Source organism: Phalacrocorax carbo, chromosome 15 (genome assembly GCF_963921805.1).
Source record: "Phalacrocorax carbo chromosome 15, bPhaCar2.1, whole genome shotgun sequence".
NCBI classification, from domain to species: Eukaryota; Metazoa; Chordata; class Aves; order Suliformes; family Phalacrocoracidae; genus Phalacrocorax; species Phalacrocorax carbo.
This window is the reverse complement of record NC_087527.1, coordinates 14,940,927-14,961,032: the sequence shown is the minus strand read 5'-3', so window position 1 is coordinate 14,961,032 and position 20,106 is coordinate 14,940,927. Positions and strand designations below refer to the sequence as shown.

The 20,106-nt window shown below is 45.2% G+C and overlaps 1 protein-coding gene across 21 annotated transcripts in view; it reads right to left on the bottom strand.

Annotated features, from left to right (window-relative positions):
• Positions 1-20,106, bottom strand: part of FBRSL1 (fibrosin like 1) — a 555,176-nt gene that overhangs the window by 168,521 nt on the left and 366,549 nt on the right. For 20 of the 21 annotated variants that reach the window (XM_064466507.1, XM_064466515.1, XM_064466498.1 and 17 more), the window contains one exon: positions 18,552-18,581. The exons of the other annotated variant lie outside the window; for it this stretch is intronic. In XM_064466507.1, the coding sequence (XP_064322577.1) occupies positions 18,552-18,581 (30 nt within the window). The remainder of the gene's footprint in view (positions 1-18,551; positions 18,582-20,106) is intronic. 21 annotated transcript variants of the gene reach the window in all.

The following is a 20,106-nucleotide window of genomic DNA, read 5'->3' as shown; positions in this document are numbered from 1 at the left end:
GACATTGTCATACACATGAGCAAAAGATTAAGACTGGTACATACAAAGCTGGTTTTTCTCAAAGGGTTTGCTTTTTATGACTTGCCACCTGGAACGGGGTCAGCGTGACCCACCGCGTCTCCCACAATCTCAGTGCCACGAGAGGTGAGCGCTCATTTCCTGCACCCGCCCCTTTATCAAACGAAAAGGCTACTTTGCCACTATTTACCTATACTTCCATGTTAAGAGACCACGGTGGCCTAAGGGGAAGCGAGGCGTATGCTTGCCAATACTGGTCGAAATCTTGGTTGTATTTAAATTAAAGAGAGTTTTATTACTGCCTTCAAACAGGGCAGAGTTTCACTCATGAGAATACAGTGTCTGGAGAACAGAAGGTAGCCAAGTCCAAGGAAAAACTCCACATTATCTTTTAAACCACCTTGTCTGAGACATTTTGCCCTCCTTGATTCCATTAAAAGGTCTCCGTGCCTTGCACAACATCTGCAGAGGAAAACAAACCACCGCAGAGAATACTTCACTTGGTGTTAACTTTCATGAGGTACGATGCGAGTTCATCAATGCATTCTGTAGGCTGGTTGATTTCAGGACTCCACCAAACATGTCTCACACAGGAATTACAATACACGTGGTATTTGTTTGTTTTTGTTTTTATATCAATTTTCTTTCTGGATCCTACTTTGCTTTGTAAGTTATTTTTCTTGCATGACAAGCAGTATCCAATTATTCATGCACTGCCTTTTTTGTTTTGTTTTAAGTTGACGTTTTGCCCAAGCTTAAGACCACAAGATGCTTACTAGAGCAGTCCTCCCAGCTTCAGTGAGGTCTCCCGTAGCGCTGGCTTTTAAAAACTAGTACATACTAAACCTAATACACATAAAACGGAGACACACAGTTAGTGGCATGAGCCACCATTTCCCCTCCACATGCATGCGTGCGTTTTCTCTATCAATGCACACTGGTGTTTCCAACCTGAAAACAATGCATTCAAGGGAAAAATATGGGTTTGTGTGATGGGATTTCCAATGGAGCCTGGAGGACTTTGGTATCCCCAGACTATAAAGAAAGTCCAGAGAACAGAATGCTTAACATCTCCAGCCTCCTTTGAATTCCCAGCCTTACTGAACCAAGAATAAAGAAAGCCTGGCCCGTAAGCAGGAATCCACTAATTAAAGAGAAATGGGGCTTATTTGTCTTGGTTTCTGAAGTCACAGTTCTCCACTTCTGAAAACACAAGTTTCTCACCAGTTCTTTTCCGCCCTAGGGCTGTGACCTAAGCAGCTTAAATGATACACAGATTTTGGTCAAAATCTGCTCCTTATTTACTGGACTTCAAATGTGCAAGCAATTACTGAATGGGTCTCGTTTATTGAACACAAGTATTTAGGCATTATGTTTACAAAGGCCCAGAAACATTAAAATCTAGTGAAAAACAATTATTTTTACAGAATACATCTGCAAGCAATATGAAGTCATTTTGTTTTTGTAAATTTCTCCGTAATAGACTTATTGTTGATGTGGAAAATGTTCACATTGCAGCAGTGAATTATTTGGAAATGCCAAACTTAATAAAGGAGAAATTATTCCAAATAATATCTCAAGCCTTAAGGAAAAAAAATTCAAAAAGCCAAAATACCAGTGGTTTCCTGACTAGTCAATCCTCTTCAGATTGGCAGACCTCTTCAGACTAATCAGGAAGACTTAGACAAATAGTTACTTTATTATGAAGGCTGTCAAATAAATCAGAATCTGGTGAGCAACTGTTTCTGAGCCCTGCAGCCTGGCTGGCTTCTTTTCCTGTAAAACCAAGGCAGTTACAAGGGACCCACGTATGTGTGTGTTTGTCTGCAGAGCAACATGTAGGCTTCAGGCCTCTAAACAAAACTTCTTCCAAATTTGGGCCAGCATTTTTCTTGGCTTCCCCAGGTTTTGTTGTGGAACATGGCTGAGAGAAGAAATGTTTTCTAACCAATTAATTCAAGTCACTGCTGTTATTTTTAATGGAGAGCTCTGAAGCTCAGCTCACAAAGGGTAATGAGAAAATAGTGTTATAAACAACATCATCAGAGGAATTAGGCCACGGACTTGAACTGCATTATCCGAACCTTGCTGCAGAGCTATTTTGCCCCCCAAAATGTTTGCTCTTTACAGTGGCACGATGAATGGGAATTTTGCCTGAGGTACAAGCCTGAGACACGGCCACAACTGAAGGTCTCAGAACAGCGAGTTTCAGCAAGCAGCCACAAGAAACGGTTGCTTGTGCTGCTACAGCCCGGACTCCAAACACGCTCCCCAGGCTGGTAGGATTTCTGTGTTTGGGAACGAGTGAAAATGGAGGTCTCGTTTTAGGAGGGCACTGGGGCACATGCAATCTGCTCTCCCACAGCACTTCAGCGTGTATTTAAACTGATGCAGAGGTGACTTAGGTACATAATTAGACTTTAGCATTACTCAGTCATTCTGCTGAGCAGAGGGAAGAAGAGTGTTGCGCTGAGAGGTAACAACATCATCACCTTTTGCACCTCCACTCAATCCATCTTGTGTTGTTTATCTGCATCAAACAGCGTTGATTGGAAAGGCAACCCCAGGGCACAGGGAAGGCAAAAAGGAGAAAGGGCAGGGAGGGGGGAGGAAAGTTTGAAATGAACATCCAGAACGGGTCTAATCAACACTGGGGCTTACAGTCCTGTCTGAAAGGTTTACAAGCCCAGGTATTGGACAGAATATATTCACCAGCTGAACAGCCAAGAACTGTAGTCAGAAACTGTAAGACTGCCCAGGCAAGACCTGTACTTACTTCTGCCTCCTTTACATCCATGGCAATGCAAACTGGCAGCGGAGACAAATCAATTCAAAGCCAGTGACGTTACAGACTTGCTAAGAAGATGGGACTTAATAACTTCTGAAGCTATTAAGATGGCTTAAAACCATCCTTTTTTTGCACTGGACCACATTAAAAGCAAGCAGCGCAGATGGACTTGCACCTGCTTTGAGATGAACGTGGTAGCTAGTGCAGTGCTATTCTTAATATGAATTAACTTTTAATACAGCTCTGCTTTAGTACTAATTGACTTTAGAGTGCTACTAAAAATAACTATTCATCTAGCTGGCAGGCATGCTTCTCCCCTTCCTCACGTCTCAATATGGACAGGGAACACTACAAGCACCTCAGTGCAAGTGGCATCAGCCTTTTTCTCACCCAGAACAGTTTTCTACTCCCTGTGCCACTTTTTCCAGCATGGGGACAATGGTGAACAACCATCTACAGCCAGCAGCAGAACTGCTGATCACTGGGATTTGTCTCCTAGAAGTAATTTATTTAGTGCAAGACCCATCCCCATAAATGCAGCTAGCTGTAGCCTATGTTGTCATACCCACGTGCATGTATGAAACGAACACGCTGCCACAGAGTCAGTTCAGCTGCTCCCCAACGGCAGCCCGCACGCCTGCTCCTACACTGCCGCAAGCACCATGCGAGTCGCAAGAAGCCTTCTCCTTCAGCCTCCGCTGGTGCAGGTCCCGCTGCTACTACCCGTGCCGGGTCGAGCGTGTGCCTGCACCCCGCTATGGACAGTGTCAGGGGCTAGAAACTTGCCTCAACATGGTTGGCAGGCAAGTTGCACTACTAAAGCCTGATCACTGCGGCAGCTGAGCGGAACAGTTTAATCACCAAGCTCAACCTGGCAGGAATGTGCACCCCGTTATCTCAGAGTACTTGTCCTCCGCGCATATGCCCGGGCCCGAGGCTGACTGGCAACATACTGGGGGGGGCTTGGACCCTCTAGAACTTTCAAGCACCCTCGAGGAACAGTACTGGGCATGTGCCCCACTGCGGAGTGGGAGGCAGGGGTACGCAGAGCAGTTACTGGCTATGCAAGAGAGCAACCTTAGAAAAGGAGAAACCAGCAGAGATGATGGGGGCCATGTTCTGGAACATCCCCCCCTCCACCGGCTTCAAAGATGCATCGGATGCCCGGACTCCCCACCCCCACCCCCCACCCGGACCAGACAGACTGCTGCAGATCCGAGGTGATAGCTATCGCAACAGTCCTGCTCTCTCCCGCCCTCTCTCCCTCTCGTTCCCTTCTTCACCTTTTTTTCCTCTCTTGCCTTGCTTTTCTCTCCTGTATCTATTCCTCGCCAAATAAAGTGACTTGGCCCTTGACTCCGTTTTGACTCTTAATTCTGTTTCCGAGAATGTAAAAGGAACTTTTAGTCACAATAACACATTGGAGTTAATCAGAAGTTAAGCCCAGCCACCCCCAACCTCCCAGAATTATCTGAGGTCAGTTGGGGGTTTAACCTCTGCCAAACAGTTCAGCCCAACAGTGGATCGTGACAGACAGGCACTGTGAAGGGCAACTGCTCTCATATGCAGCCTATTTCCCATTTCCTTCCTTCTAAATGTTAGATTTATTTTGATTTTTAAGTGAAAACAAGTTTTTACTCATCTGTTTAAGGAACCTCACCCTTCCATCTGGTTTATACTGTACATTGTCACGTATTGTCCTGCCATGAGCCAGTTTCTGAACGTTTGAGCTGTTGATGGCTGTTGGCGACAATGTGAGAAGCAGAAACAAAGCCAGAGTTACAAAGATTTCAAAAGGCTAAGGATAACTAAGAACAAGGGGACCGAGGGAGATGGCAGAAGTGCTCACCAAGCCACTCTCCACCCTTTATCAGCAGCCCTGGCTAACCGGGGAGGCCCCAGTTGACTGGAGTTAACAAATGTGATGCCCACAGGCCTGTGAGTCTAGACCTCGGTGCTGGGGAAGGTTACGGAGCGGATTGTCTCGAGTGCCATCACACGGCACGTACAGGACAACCAGGGTATCGGGCCCAGCCAGCACCGGGTTATGAAAGGCCGGTCCTGCCCGACCAACCTGATCTCCTTCTGTGACAGGGGGACCTGCCCAGTGGAGGAGGGAGAGGCTGTGGATGTGTCTGCCTGGACTTAGTAATGCCTTTGACACTGTCTCCCACAGCATCCTCCTGGAGAAACTGGCGGCTCATGGCTTGGACGGGAGGACTCTTTGCTGGGTAAAAACCTGGCTGGCTGGCCAAGCCCAGAGAGTTGTGGGGAACAGAGCTAAATCCAGTTGGTGGCTGGTCACGAGCGGGGCTCCCCAGGGCTCAGTGTTGGGGCCAGCTCTGTTTAATGTCTTTACCAATGACCTGGACGAGGGGATCAAGTGCACCTTCAGGAAGTTTGCAGGTGACACCAAGTTGGGTGGGAGTGTTGATCTGCCTGAGGGCAGGAAGGCTCTGCAGAGGCACCTGGACAGGCTGGATCCATGGGCCGAGGGCAGTTGTGTGAGGTTTAACAAGGCCCAGTGCCGGGTCCTGCCCTTGGGTCACACCAACCCCAGGCAACGCCCCAGGCCTGGGGCAGAGGGGCTGGGAAGTGCCCGGCGGAGAAGGCCCTGGGGGGGCTGGCTGACAGCCGGCTGGGCATGAGCCAGCAGTGCCCGGGTGGCCAAGGAGGCCACCAGCCCCCGGTCTTGTGTCAGCCCTGGTGTGGCCAGCAGGAGCCGGGCAGGGATGGGGCCCCTGTGCTCGGCCCTGGGGAGGCCCCACCTCGAGTGCTGGGCTCAGGTTTGGGCCCCTCGGGACAAGAAGGGCCTGGAGGGGCTGGAGCGTGTCCAGAGAAGGGCAGCGGGGCTGGGGCAGGGTCTGGAGCACAAGTGTGCTGGGGGGCGGCTGGGGGGGCTGGGGGGGTTTAGCCTGGAGAAGAGGGGGCTGAGGGGAGCCCTTCTCGCTCTCTGCAGCTGCCTGAGAGGGGCTGGAGTGAGGGGGGGCTGGTCTCTGCTCCCAAGTAACATGTGATAAGATGAGAGGAAACGGCCTCAAGTTCTGTCAGGGGAGGTTTGTATTGGATATTAGGAAAAAATTCTTCAGGGAAAGGGTTGTCAAGCACTGGCACAGGCTGCCCAGAGAGGTGGGGGAGTCACCATCCCTGGGGATATTTTTAAAAGACGTGTAGATGTGGTGCCTGGGGACGTGGTTTAGTGGTGGACTTGGCAGTGCCCAGTTAATGGTTGGACTTAATGATCTTAAAGGTCTTTTGCAACCTAAAAGATTCTATGATTCTATGATTGTTTTGACTAAACACAGACACCAAGAAGCTGTCACTTCTTCCAACCTTGCTCTCCCGTCCCAAGCCACCTTTTAATTCGTTGCAGTTGCACAAATGATCTGTGTGTTAAGAGTTCAAAGGAAACAGCCATCCAAAAAACATCGTGGTATTCCACCACCTTAAAAGAAACTTCTCCGATGAAGTTATAAAAACAGGCTCTACTACCTCAGAAAGAATAAGACTTTCAATATAATACATAAAGCTTTAGGACTTCTTAACAAAGCAAAACCAAAGCATATTCCAGTTCAGCTAAAAGTAATTATTTTTTCAGGAATTGTCTATCACCAGTAGAGACAGGGTGTAGAAGGCAAACATCCAGGGGTTGGTTCTGGCTGAGGCAGCACAGTCTGCCATCCCGACTCGCACGGAGAGGGGTTAGAGCAGAGAGCTCAACAAGACGACCAGGAATTTGTGTCCCACAACACTTCTGACTGATTCACCGTGGGACCACAGGTAAGGAACGTTTTCTATGAGCCTCAGTTTCTTCAGTGGAAAAAGCTAATAATGATATTTATTCAACTTCCTAACAGATTTTGGATAAAACCCGCTCACAAATAATTTCTGTGTGTTATTTGTACTCTAGGAGTGACCATGAAATGCTAGGTCACCTCCTCCATGGGAGGACACACTCTCTGTCTTACGGATCCTAAAACATAACATTTGCAGCAAATACAAACTCCCACTAAACACACCCCATTCTGTGTGCAACGTTTGGCAACCTTTGTGGGGAAGAACCACAGATTAGTCCTTGCAAGCAGCCTGTCTTGTGGAGAAAACCACCAACAAGAGACTGCCGGCTTACAGCCCAGAGGCCAGCAGCACGGGCAAAGCAGAGGAGCTGCAAGCAACGCCATCGGACCAAAGCAGAGACATGGGACAAGGTAGTGTGGTGTAGGATCTTGAAAAGTGGGACAAGAAACTCACATCTCACAAAAAAGGGGGACTACTGACACAAAGATGGGAGGGAGACCTTTGTGGTGGGATATACAATGCTGTTTTATGGGGATACAAGAAATTCTGCTTTCTTCAACTTCCCCTTCTGCAGGTACGGTGAGGTTACCTAAAGATTTAAGGAGGCAAAAAGTGATCACAGTCACCCAGTAACCAGGATCTGAGTGTCCTTAATATATAGTCGCTTCAGCCACCTCTGTGGTAATTAATAAAAAGAACAGATGCTTTAAAATCTTTGTCTTTAAAATCTTGATCAAAGGTTACTCTGCACTTTTATCCTCGCATGATACCCTTAACTCAGTTTATATATGAGTGGGATCCTTTTCAATTTTAGGCTAATGTTCTTTTATATTTATAATATTCAGGATAGCTACACATGCTTGATTACCTTTAAAACACTTATCACGATTCCATTTAAAAATAAATGAATCCCATTTAAAAGTGACTTGTCCCCATCTTCTAGTATTTATGGACAAGGACATATGGGGCTGATTTCTCTCATTATTAAGCAGCATGTCTGAGGCTTAAATCATTTAAATTATTCATTGACAGCAATTGGGCTACTCATGCAAACTCCCACTTACACAAGGAGTCCCAGTGATAGGACCAGTCAAGTGGATGAAGATGGCTGAGCGAATTTTGGGATGCACTGAGCATCCACAGATACTGCTACCTTTGATTAGGGCGAGGAGTACTTTTGAAAATTGGGCCCCATCTTGACTAATAAATACAATTTAACGGGGACTTTCAATGTGGTTATTCTGAATGACATTTTCTTCCAAGGTTACCATGACTGAGGTTCCGAGTGGTGATCACTGGCAGCTGAAGGAATAGGAGTGCTTGTGCATCGATTACCACAACAAAACCCAAGAAAGACATTTCCAGGGCACCGAGTTATGTGGGCCTGTCCTTTTCGGTGCGGGTTCAGGGTGCTCCTGACAGCAGCCAGGCACAACGCGGACGTCTCTGCAGAACCTGGGCCATGAAAGCTTTTGTGAAGAGCAAAGCTGACTCTAAGCAAATGAAGAAAAAGCATTTCCAACAGCAGAAACCGCCCATATGTAGTAGTATGAGTACTACTGTTCCAGCAACACTGAAATCTGAGACGGGAGAAGGATAAATCAACTGCACTGTTGAGCTTGGACTGTAACAGTCCAAATGACAAAGGCTGTAAACATTTAAAACTCTGCTATAAAGAGACTTTCCAGCCTATCAGAGACCACGCTGCTCCCCAACCACCTCACCGGTGGAAGACCTTGAGCTAACTGTTAGCGTGTTTTCAATCAGCGGAGCCAGAGTGAGAGAACAGGAATCATCCTTCATGGAAAAAAAAGTTATGGTTATTCTCTGCAACGTTTTATTTTTAATTAAAAAGACATGTTTCTTGCTCTCTTCAGAATGAGCCCAAGGAACATTCGTAATAATTTTTCAGATCACATTATATTGTACATATTGCAGCTGATTTCACAGCTATGTGAGCAAATGACTGTTTTTCTGCACAACTAAATCATTATCCAGGTAACAGCAGACAGTAAGCACCACCAATATCTCGTGGTTATGATACATTTTAGGAAAACGCTGTCTAGCTCTTGGAAGAAGAAACTTCCATATTTCAGCCAGATCTCCCCTCCCTGCCCAGCCCCACCTCCGAGCCCCAGTATGTACCAGACTTTGTCCCTATAAGCGATCTTGATGGTAGATTTTGTTTTGTTTCTTTTTTCCCCTAAGAAAGGCAAAGAGGTTAGTAAGTCTTGGAACTCTCAGTTCTTAAGGCTGTTAATATTTCACATTGCCAGCAGGGAAAGGAATTAAAACTGCCACTAGCTATCCAGATAGATTTTAAAATCCCCTTCCCTCCCCCTTCTCCCTGCCTCCCTCAGCTTCAGAGGATATTTTCCCCGCAAATTGGTTTTAAATTAAGGAAGGTGATGAAGGCAATGTGCCGTCTCAGCATTTTCCCAGGTGCACTTAATCTAATTTCATTAAGGAGATCAGGACAGATGATCGCTACAGTCGAAACATTAAGTCTGTCCATTTTTGTATAAAAAACCATTAAGTCTGTCAAAGTGTCGGCGGGTGGGCTGTTTATTATTGGAGATGAAGGCGCGCTTTGCTTCCCCAATAAACTGTCAGGAGTAGTAAACCACAAATTAAGTCAGCTGCTGCCAAAGATTTAGGCAAAGATCTCCAACTAATTTTGACATAGGTGTGGGAAAGGCCAAGCAAATAGAGGCCGTAAGTCTGTAGGCTTTGGAAACCAAGCCTTTTGTCCGCGTTTGAGATATTTCAGCCTGACCCATCAAAGAGTGGACGACTGGGCATCGGCGGATATGATCAAGCAGAGCTGCTGATCTGACGCTCCGGACACAGCGTTGCCAGGAGCTGTGCGACGACGAGCACAGCAGAGCCCAAACCACAGAGTTTACCTTTGCTTTAGCCCACACACATCCTGCCAGGACTCATCATCTTGTCTTATGCAGACAAGAACTCATAAAAGCTTCATTCAAGCCACTGCTCTGGTTTGAACTTATGCATGGCTTTGACTAAAACATGAAATCACACTCCTCAGATAATCATACAGATATTATACAAAATTAGAGGAATCCCATCAAAATGCAGAAACTATGGAAGACACTTTAAAAGCCAAGAAAGAAATCAAGCGAAGCTTTCAGATTAGATTTTCAGGCACTACAAAATCAAATGTGAGCCTTTTGCTAAGGAGAACACCTTACTTCTCAAGAAAAATGCAGCTGGGTAGAACTTGGAATTAAAGACCATCAGGAAACGTTAAAAAGTATAAAATACTAACTGGAATTACACAATCTTTATGGTACATACAGAGAAATTAATAATCACTAATACGGAATCAGGAGTGATATTCTAGCTGGGGCGTCGTGATGAGGGAAAACGACCGTGTTTGCAGGTAACGTGAGCTATGTGCTGCTTTGAGCAGCAAGCGTGGGCAGAGCAGAGGAAGGTTCATTTTCCCACCCCAGGTGCAGTGAGGGAAGGAACAGAGCCCGCTCCGCTGGCAGAGGCTTCCGCAGCGCTGCGGGGATGAGGAAGGAGTGGGAGAGGTGGGAGGAAGCCAGCCTACAGCATGAAGAATGACTGGCTCACCCCTGGGTAGAGCCAGAGTTGAAGGCTCACAGGTGATCGAGACAAAGACTTTTCCTTGCTGCCTGGGAAGAACCGCGTGGAGCCGGTGTGTCTGTACGGCAGCCAGCACTGGAACTAAGGGGTGACCCTGCAGGGAGCAGCGGGAGGCTTATTTACAAACGCTTATTTTAATCTCTCTCACTTTGAGTTTTCTCCGTTTGAAAAGTACCTCGCTTTGGTTTGTGTTTGTGGAAAGCCATGACTCGAGCTCTTAGGGACTCCTGTCCCTCAGGGTGTGCAGCAAGGGCTGGCAGCACCAGCTGAGACATCTCCCCGGACTCAGTGAGCCATGGAAAGCCCCTTACTGATTTTGCAGACAAAAAGCAGCAGTTGATAAGGAGCTGATAAGTGAAAACAGCAGCTGCTAACTGTTAGGAGACTCACCTAGACAAAAGAATACCCATTTCAAACATGATGCTTTAGGTGAGGGTGAATTCCCAAGCAAGGTCAGGCAGACATTACTTCTAGTCTTTGCTACTGATCCAGATGTTGTTCCTGCCTCTTATGTACCTGGCAAACTCCTGTAGTAAAACCTTGTTTGGACCCAGAAGCAAGAACCGTTGGAAAGCTATAAAACCCAAAGCTGGCTCTCGGGCCATCCTTGAGTTCTATCTTTTATGCCTGCGTAAGGCGCACAGGGCCGCATGCTGTGCTCTTTTGTAGGATTTAACCTGGTAAAACAATTTATGGAATAGAGTAGCGAGAAACTCTGCAAACCAAATGAGGGCCTGCCGCTGCAGCTATTGGAGTATGCATCCTCCAAAACTCTCATCTTCTTGGCATCTCTATGGTTAATTAAATAATTCAATTTAATTAATGGAGTTGCCTAACTCAATTGCCAATGCCTATCACCTGCCTACTATGTTACGTTCTATCTGATCGCCTTCCAAGGAGTTGCTGCCGTTGCACAGGCAGCCCTTTGGATTTAGGCTACGTTATAACAGTGTTTCTTGATGTGGGCAGGCAGTTGTACAAGACTGCTCTCTTCCCTGCTGCCTCAGATGTTAGAAGTTTCTTCACAAGGTCCTGGTAAGATGAGAAAATGCTCATGGATGGGGAACTGAACAGGGAGACCTTAAACAATAGAGAAATCAGAGAGCTAGGGACATGCTGAGCGCCAGTGACAGAACCCGTATTATCCTGTCTTGCCCAAGAGCTCTCCATAAGATCTCTTCAGTCCTTTTATGTGAGTTAATGATGGACTTTTGTCAGCAAACTACAAGGCTCTTCTCATTGTTTGCTCTGAACATTTTTCCCCCTGTGTTTCCAAGAATGAATGTGAACACCACAGACTGTGATGACTCAGCTGGTTATGTACAGACCAATGTACTTAAAATTTAAGTTTTTGTCTGGACAAAATAAAAAACCAAAATCTCAGTAGGAGGGGAGAACGTCGGTGCTGAAGCTTTGAGTCTGTTTAATTTTTCCAGTTGCATTATTGCTTTACTTAAATACAAAGGTCAAGAAGGGCCATTATTACTAATACTTTTTACTGGAGTTGCAGACCCTTTTGATGGGGAGGACAACTTGGAGGGCTCCTTTCCCCCGGAAGGGCTTACAGAGCCTAACTCAATTGCCCCAAGTCTCAGCAGGAACCTTTGTGTCTACTCCGTGCACATGGTGGGTGGAACGATGGGAGCCGAGGGCATGCCGAGTCTCTCCCCCATCTGGCATTTCCCACAGAGCGACTGAGTGCACTGGCTACGCAGCGGGCTTGCAGGATGCTATTTTGCTGGTAAATCTGTTCACGGAGAATGATGAGATAAAATAAATTCACCGAGTGGTGAATTTTTGTCTTCCTGTACTGGCAACAACATTACATTTGCCTGTTTATAGCACCCAAATCTTTCAAGGGCTACAAGGTTGTTTTAAATTCAGTATTTTCCTATTGTTAAAAAGGCAGATCTGTTTTAGATAACAACATGCAGCTCGTCTGTCAAACAGAGACTTTATTCCCTTAAGAGAACTAACCACCTTTACCCAGTTATTATTATATGGGAGTCAGGTTTCTCACTGGTTTTCACTCCGCATCACTGGTTTTTCAGTCTGTAAGAATTAAACCCTGGAAGAAACACTGATTCTGTGCACGTATGCGCATGCACATGTGTATATGCCATATCCTGCATGCTGCTAAGCCTGCAACACAGCCCATGCACACGCTTCTGCAACTGCATTTAGCGGTGCTGTCCGCAAGCAAGAGCCTACTTTGGTAAACAGACCGCTTCAATGCTGTCTGAAAACCCAGCTGGGAAGTAACTGGCAAATGGAGACTTCTTGTTATTAGTCACGGCTGAAAACTGTCATAGACTGAAGTGTAATGCTAACAGAAGTGCAGATACTGCCATGTGAAAGCCCTCGGTTCAGTTCCATGTTTGATCTCTCCCTTCTGCTGCAACCAGTAAGAATTGGCATTGCTGGAAAAGTACCGAGTTTCATTTCTCAGAGAAAGGGACAATCTAATGGTGGCCAAAACCAGTTTGGGGACCTTGGCCGGGTAGGCTTCAAAAATAGGAAATAACAGATTACCTTATAGTGGGAACTAAACTTCCAGCCTCATGGAAACAACAGACTGATCAGATGGAACCCACTTTCCCCATTGCTAGATAAAATGTGAGGAGCAGGGGGAAAGAAGCCTCCAGCAATAGTGCTACCAATAACAGGCCCTGTGGAGTTCAAACTGAGGCTTATTCCAGCCCCACAAGCCAACGCGCCGATGTTGCATTGGTGTACTGACAAACGGGGCCATGACAGCAGGAGTGTAAAGACGCCAGAAAACACACAGAAATTTGGATCGACGTCTGTTTGAGAACAGACACTGTGCGGTTTGGCTTCCTCTCCCCCACTGAACTGCACCTCAACTTCCAAAGTCTTTCCCAGTGCCCTTTCCTAGATCTTACCGTCCTTGACCCCCAGCTACCTGACACAGCTCTTCCCTCCCTGGGCTTCAGCAGCTCCTGCCCGCTCTGCTCCTGCCTCCGTATCCACTGCTGTAATTCTGAGCATCGTTACGACCATCTTCCCTGAACTTTTCCATCTGCTGTCTTGGGGCTTTATCTTATTTCTGGGTAATCTCATGCACAAACACATATACACAGAGTGACCATTTCTACTAGAGCGACTCCCAGATCTCTCTTCACTATTGCACCCCTTTCTCCTGCTGCCTGAACTATGATTTCTCCTGTGGGCTTGAAGACACCCTTTCAAGGTCAACACAGTTGAAACAGAAGTGATAATTTCATCGCCCAGATCTTCCACACAGTTTACTCTCCTCATGGTTTCCAGTCTTATCACTTCCACCTCTCACTCAGCCCATAGTTCCCAGGGCGCTCTTTGACATACAAAACCACCCTACATCTTGACATTCCAACCTAGGTTTAAGTCCTGCATATCCTTTTTCTCTATAACACGATGAGCATCCTCTGCTCATCCACACAACCAAGGTCTTGGCCAAGCTCTCACTATCTCACCTTTCATTTACCATTTTATCCTTTCCTCTGGTGACGGCAGAAGTAACTGTGTCCTTGTGCCAAGGAACAAGCTGTCGCAAAATCATTTTCCTAGTGTGTGGCTTTGCTCCCTACACAGCTTCCTACTTTCCAAATTGCAAGCTATCACTCTTCATGTTTTGACTCTTTCACAGCTTACCTCCTCTTCCCAACACTGACACTTGGTATCGATGTAAACTCTCATCTCTCGCTAGTCTGACTCGATCACCCACTTGTTTAATTTCCAAATCAGCACCTCCCTACTACTTACCTTTCACTACAGAGAATAGCTTCCCATTCACAGCCATCAAGCTACCTGGTTTTCCCTCTCAAATGCCTCCTAAAACCTTCCCCTTTCCCTTAATAAGTACAAAACCAAGGCTGGACAACAGCGAGGCGGCTGACATACTGATACAGTGCTGCTGTGCGCACTGTGCCCCCCCCATTTATCTGAGTCCCTGCACTGCCTCTAATCTCATCCTTAAGCAACGAGCTCTTCTGCATCGACACAGCACGTAGGAGGATGGGAACCCAGCTCGCGGTGGAGTGAACACCGCACTACCGTGCTGCTCTTCTCCCATGTATCAAGTGCTAAACTGCACCTGCTCATGCGCTGCTGCGCGCTTCCAGGCACCTACTGGGACTCAGAAATTAGCCCAGCAAATAACAGCATGGCAAAGCTGAATTCACACCGCCGCAAGCGGGGCCTAATAAACTCACTGTGCTGTTGCAGAAAGCAGTGTGGAAACACCGGTTTGGAAACCTGACTTCAAAACTTTTTGCTTCCACCTTGGATATAGCTTTACCAGTCTCAAAGTTTGCTTGTATAGCTGAAACACAAACTACACAACAAATACACGGTAAGTACTGATTCAACTTAGAAACAGAGTGTCATTTTTTGTGCATCTTACTTAGCACCACATTAAATGAAGGAATGCCTGATATCTAACCCCTGATTTGGAGAGCTCGCTTACGCTGCGGGGCCATGTAATTAAGCTGACAACCCACAATTTTGCACACAGCAGACTGAAGTCCAGGACTGAAAGAACATGAACACTGAATTACTCTGAAAGGAAGAAACGGGCTTTTTTTTTAATGCAATCTTGAACACTGTTATTAAAAAAACGAGAGCAGCATTTTGGAGTAACGAGCAGAGATTACTCATTCCCTTGTTTTACACAAGTTGACTTTTGGCTTTCTGCAGAACACCATTTAACAGAGCACATTACCAAGCTGCTAGCCACTTTTCACAGTGATGCTAAAGCAGGTAAGAGACAATAAGTGGAACTGTTGATGGTTTATATTACTCTATTATGTTAATGTTCACTAAAGTATGCCATAAGCTCTCTCATTACATGTGTATAAACCAATTCTCTGTGGTGTTATTCCTGTGCTAAATGCTATAACTACATAAATCTTGAATTAATGGAGACTTTATAGTTCCTGAAAATGAAGGGTAATTGCTATCTGTTAATGCTGTTGTTGCTATTAAAGGAAGTATATATTTTCAGTAACAATGTTTATGGACCGTGAGCCTCACATCGCCGCTAGTGCACAGTGCAGAGATAGTGTAATACGATTATCAGCCTAACTCTCTTTCTCTCCCTCCTCCCTCACAAAAAGCACAGTATCATTTCCACAGCTTCAACAAACTACCCTGCAATTCTCCTAACAGTTGCAGCGTCCAAACCGATGTCCTTCAACGAACGCACAAGTAACAGAATTTGCATTTCCATCTCTGGGAACGCACGATTTGCTAAGTTTCGCACTTGGTTCAGTGGCTGGACAGCTGACTTTATTAGCTTGGGTATTTCGAACAGTTCTTCTTGAAGCGTGTGGTGACAGAATGATAGGGGTGAGAAAGCATCACCCCACTTACTTCCTTTGAGATTTTGGCGGTGATGCAGAAGTGAAAGGCTATACTTGGCCAGACACAGTTCTCGGAAAGTAGATGGGATGGTCAAGTCCCCAGCCTTGAGCTCCTCTTCTCCAGTTATTAAAAACAGCAGCGCGCTGTTTGCAAACACTCTCACAATCTGCTGTGAAACTGTACCCTGCACTGAAGTACCGGCTCCTCGAATCTGATATGCCGTACGTATGACTGACTATGCTCAATTATTTTTCTCCCCTGGAGTCCCGCACAACACTGCACAACGCAGAACCCAAAACCATCAGGAGTGTGTTTATACTTTTCAGCGCAGTGAGGGTAAAGCCTTAATTTTACTCTAACATCTATGTTTTAAAACATTTAGAGCTCAACAGTCCATATACCTATGAATTAAATAAATAGTGGATAATTAGTAGCATGGTAGACAGAGAGAAGTAGGAGGTGGAAAATTTCAGTTTTGCTTCTAGCTCTATCACTGACTCAGTTTGTACGTGAACTTCTTTTTTTTGTCTGCTTTCCTCGTGAGTTATATACAAACGACAGCGATCCGCTGTTTATGACTAACAAAAAATGTTATGCAAATCAAAAGTACATTAGTAATTCCTGCCCTGCCCTTCATTAGTGCCAGCACGTGTAGGTGTACCTAGAGAAAGCTGCATCTTGCTGACCAAGCAGGAAAGCAGGGCTGTTCTGCAACGCTGTGAAATGAGGCCGACCCGTCATGTAATTTGGGAAGCCAGATGCTGGGCTAGGCGGCATGTCGAACGCTCCATCTGGCTGCAATAGCCAGAGAGCGTTATTAGAAGACACATTTTTCCAACACGTGGAGGAGGGAGAAAACATTCTTCAGTGTAATCCCTCAAGACATTCATGCCAATATTTTTATAGCTCCTCGTTGAATCAGCCAGGTTAAGTTTTAGACAAATACTGAACATGTTTCCAGGGGAGTACAGTAAGTCAGGTACCAATGGAGAGGGCCAGGCTGCCCTTGTGTTCCCCAACTGGAAGGCGGTTACGTTATCCCCATGAAAGGTTTGAAGCCTCTTCGCTTCAGCTTTAGTGAGTTTACGTGCCTGCGCACACAACTTTACTGACAAGGAAAGCAACCCTACTTAATTCCAGAGACCTATTTAGGAGAACTGACGTAACGTCTCGTGTCCCTACAGATCAGGCAAGACATGGAAAGATGATGAACTTGTGCCACCCTCCTTATGAAGAAAAGAAACGTTATTATTAAGATGGAGTCAACTTAAGGAGAAGGTAGCTAGGTAAGCCTAGAAGGTCAAGTTACAGTTATAGATATGTGAAGAAATGCCATATTAATGGTAAGGAACACTATAATAGTCTTTCATTTGCTGTAAAGGACAGTAAGTTACCAGCCAAACACAATGCAGCTTCCTCTGAAGGTAACCCTCAGATCCCACATTCTGAAAGCTAATCAATGTTGTTCAGTTTTCAATTTCTTCTCTACAAGGTGAAGTCAAACCTAATCTAACAAACGTCAGTCTCAGATGTAATGCCGCTAGCTGGGTCTACCAGTGTAATTTAGATAATCATTAATAGCATAGCTGTATAATAAAACTACATGTCACTTACAACTTCATCTGAGGTTTGACTGGCAGATCTTTAAGCAGTTTTCTAAGTGATCGCTTTTACTTTCTTTGATTGGGCAGTCTAAGAAATGTTTTAACCCTATGGTATCCAAGCTTTTAGGGAACAGTTTTTCACCCTCACCACCCCTGCCACCAGCTCTGCTGCTGTGTAGGCTTATAAGAAACAGAATCCGGGGGGTGGGGGTTGTTTCAAGGAGTGACTTTATAAATAAATAGAATAGAATAGAACAGAACAGAATAGAAAAAATTAAAATATTTACAGTATCTTTCATTCAACATGTATGATTTAAATGTTTCTCTTTGATCAAGCCTTCATCTTAAAACACAGCTTTTGCCAGACTCCGGGGATATTTGGTATCTGATGGGATCTTTAAAGGAAGAAGCTGAAGAAACCTTGATGCTTCCCAAGCTCTAACAATAAAAGAAAAAGACTTAACCAGAAGAAGCTTGTAGTGTAGCCTCTTGAACTCACGGTAACCTCTGATGCGTGGCTGCAGCCAAGCGTGCTGCCAAGGAGACAGGGCTATCTGAAGTCAGCTTTTACTTTTGTAATGCTGTTCCAGTAGAAACCTCCATGCCACAGCTTCTCATGAATGAATGCAAAAGACCGGACAGCCAAAATACAATAAAAGTTTGATGAAGATCTAACCTGAGGCTGCCAAGTTTGATCTGCCAGAAGAGAAGTCAGCGAGGGATACTCAAGTCTTTTATACATTTGATGCTCAAAAGCATGGTGCAACTGGTGCTACATAGTGGGACTTCTCTGTTTGCCTTGCCAAGGTGAAACCAGAAATCCCTATACGAAACCACACAACTACAACCTTTCAACGACGAACCTCTGTACCCAAAAGAAGGTCAGAAAAATCATTGCTCTCTGATAAATATGCATGCAACATGACAAAACACTCCTTGACAGACACCACACTGCCTTGGAGGGTAGGTACCAGTTGTCCCATCTTCTAAACTGATTACAAAATTGACGTCTTCAAAGGTTACTATAAATAAAATATGGGCTCCTGACAAGTTGTCAGAGGAGACTCCCTCTGTAGCAGCACTAACGCTATGACTTGGGTCTCACCAAATGCTCACATAATTGAGAGAGACTATTATGCTAATGGGAGTTTCTTTTCTGTAAATAAAAACTAGTGAAGATCGAAGAGTACCTGAACCAATATTTTTTTCATCCCATTATAGATATTTTTAAATTTGACATGAAGACTGGAGGAAAAAATATTATGTTTAAATTCTTTTTTTTTTTTTTTTTTATTATGAGGGAATTTCCAAGCTAACAAAGCACACGAAAGAAGAAAATTCCGTCTTACCTTATCGTCAATATCACTCTCGCTGTCACACTGTGGATTAGAGAGAGAGAAAAAGATTTTGAGAAACACCTTTATGTATAGGGAGCTCTTGCATCATCCTCTTAAATCTTTAGGATAGCTGTTTATGATGTTCTCAGTTCAATGAAACACACTTTTGATGCTTGCAGTAATGCCTTTTAGATTGCTAGCATAAACCAGACAAAGCCAATTCCTCTCTTATACAAAAATATGGTACACTCTCCGATGGGGGAAGGCGATCTTTAAACAAAAAAGACAATCAGCGATGCATTATAATAACAACCGTAACATGAATACCACAACAAAAAGCATGCCTTTTTATCATCCCAAATTGTGGAATATATAGTAACAGTTTTGCATTGCTTCACCTTGATAAGCACTTTGTCATCTAACAAGGAAACTGTGAAACCGGCAATCAATTTCTAATTTAATGAGTGGTACCAAGAATAGTAATTAAAATACATCATAAATTCTGGTACATTTTTTAGTTTCAATGAGATCATGATCCCAGGAGGAAGTGTTTACTTAAAGAGTTTCAGAGTGTAATCTCTTACAGCCACTGAAAATGAAACGCTCTATTTTCGCAGCACAAATGATGGAAAGAGAACTTGAGCACTGAACATTTCGGGACACGCACATCTTGGTGGCTGGAGCTGAGGGAGATTCACCATCAGGAACAAAAATTGGCCACTTGTTGCCACAGACACCAAGAGATTTGTGCGTGTTGTAGCTTTTGAGCCCGATGGGAACCCTCTCCTGCAGCCAGCCGCTGGTGGGGATGTCTGGGGGGTTTCCGTAACTGGCAGCACCCTCTAGAGCTCACTGGTTCTACAGGAGAGGACTCTGCAGGCCAGCAACAACGAGCTACAAATGTGAACGTGGTCCATGAGAATGCACATGCTTCGGTGTTACGAATGTAAAAGAAGGAATAGATCTGTTTGGTCATTTTGTCCAGCTCCTGCTCTTCACGGAGCGGGGAGGGGGGATCCTTCCTGTCGCATCGTTTCATCCTAGCGTTGCAAAGCAGAAATTTCAACTGTTACATTCTTAGTTTTCTGCAGGTTTTTGAGAGGCTATTTAATCTCTTCTTGTACTTGGCACATGAAATGATTGACCCCAAAGAGCCAAAGAACCTTTCACTCTTAAATTCTCAGAAGCACACAGAGCATACGAGATGTGGGGTCTCCCCCGGTGATTCTGCAGTGCAGATTGCTCAGCTTCCCAGCTGACTCCTTATTTCCATTTAACTGCAGCAGAAATGCTTGGTTTAAGGAACCTCTTTCTCTTTCTATAGTCTTGACTAAGCAGAACTCTCTCTCTTTCAAAATGAAACCGTTTTACACTGCCCCACCAGATCCACAGCACGTTTTTCACACAGAAATCCGACTCTTTAGAAGGATGCGCGCAGATTAATTGTACTTGCAACCATGCTGGGAAAAAAAGAACCTGACGCGAAAATGGAAGAAATTACAGGAAAGCAGGACACTGCTCTGCAGGGGCCGGGGAGCAGTGGGTGGGCAAGTCCTGTGGGAATAAC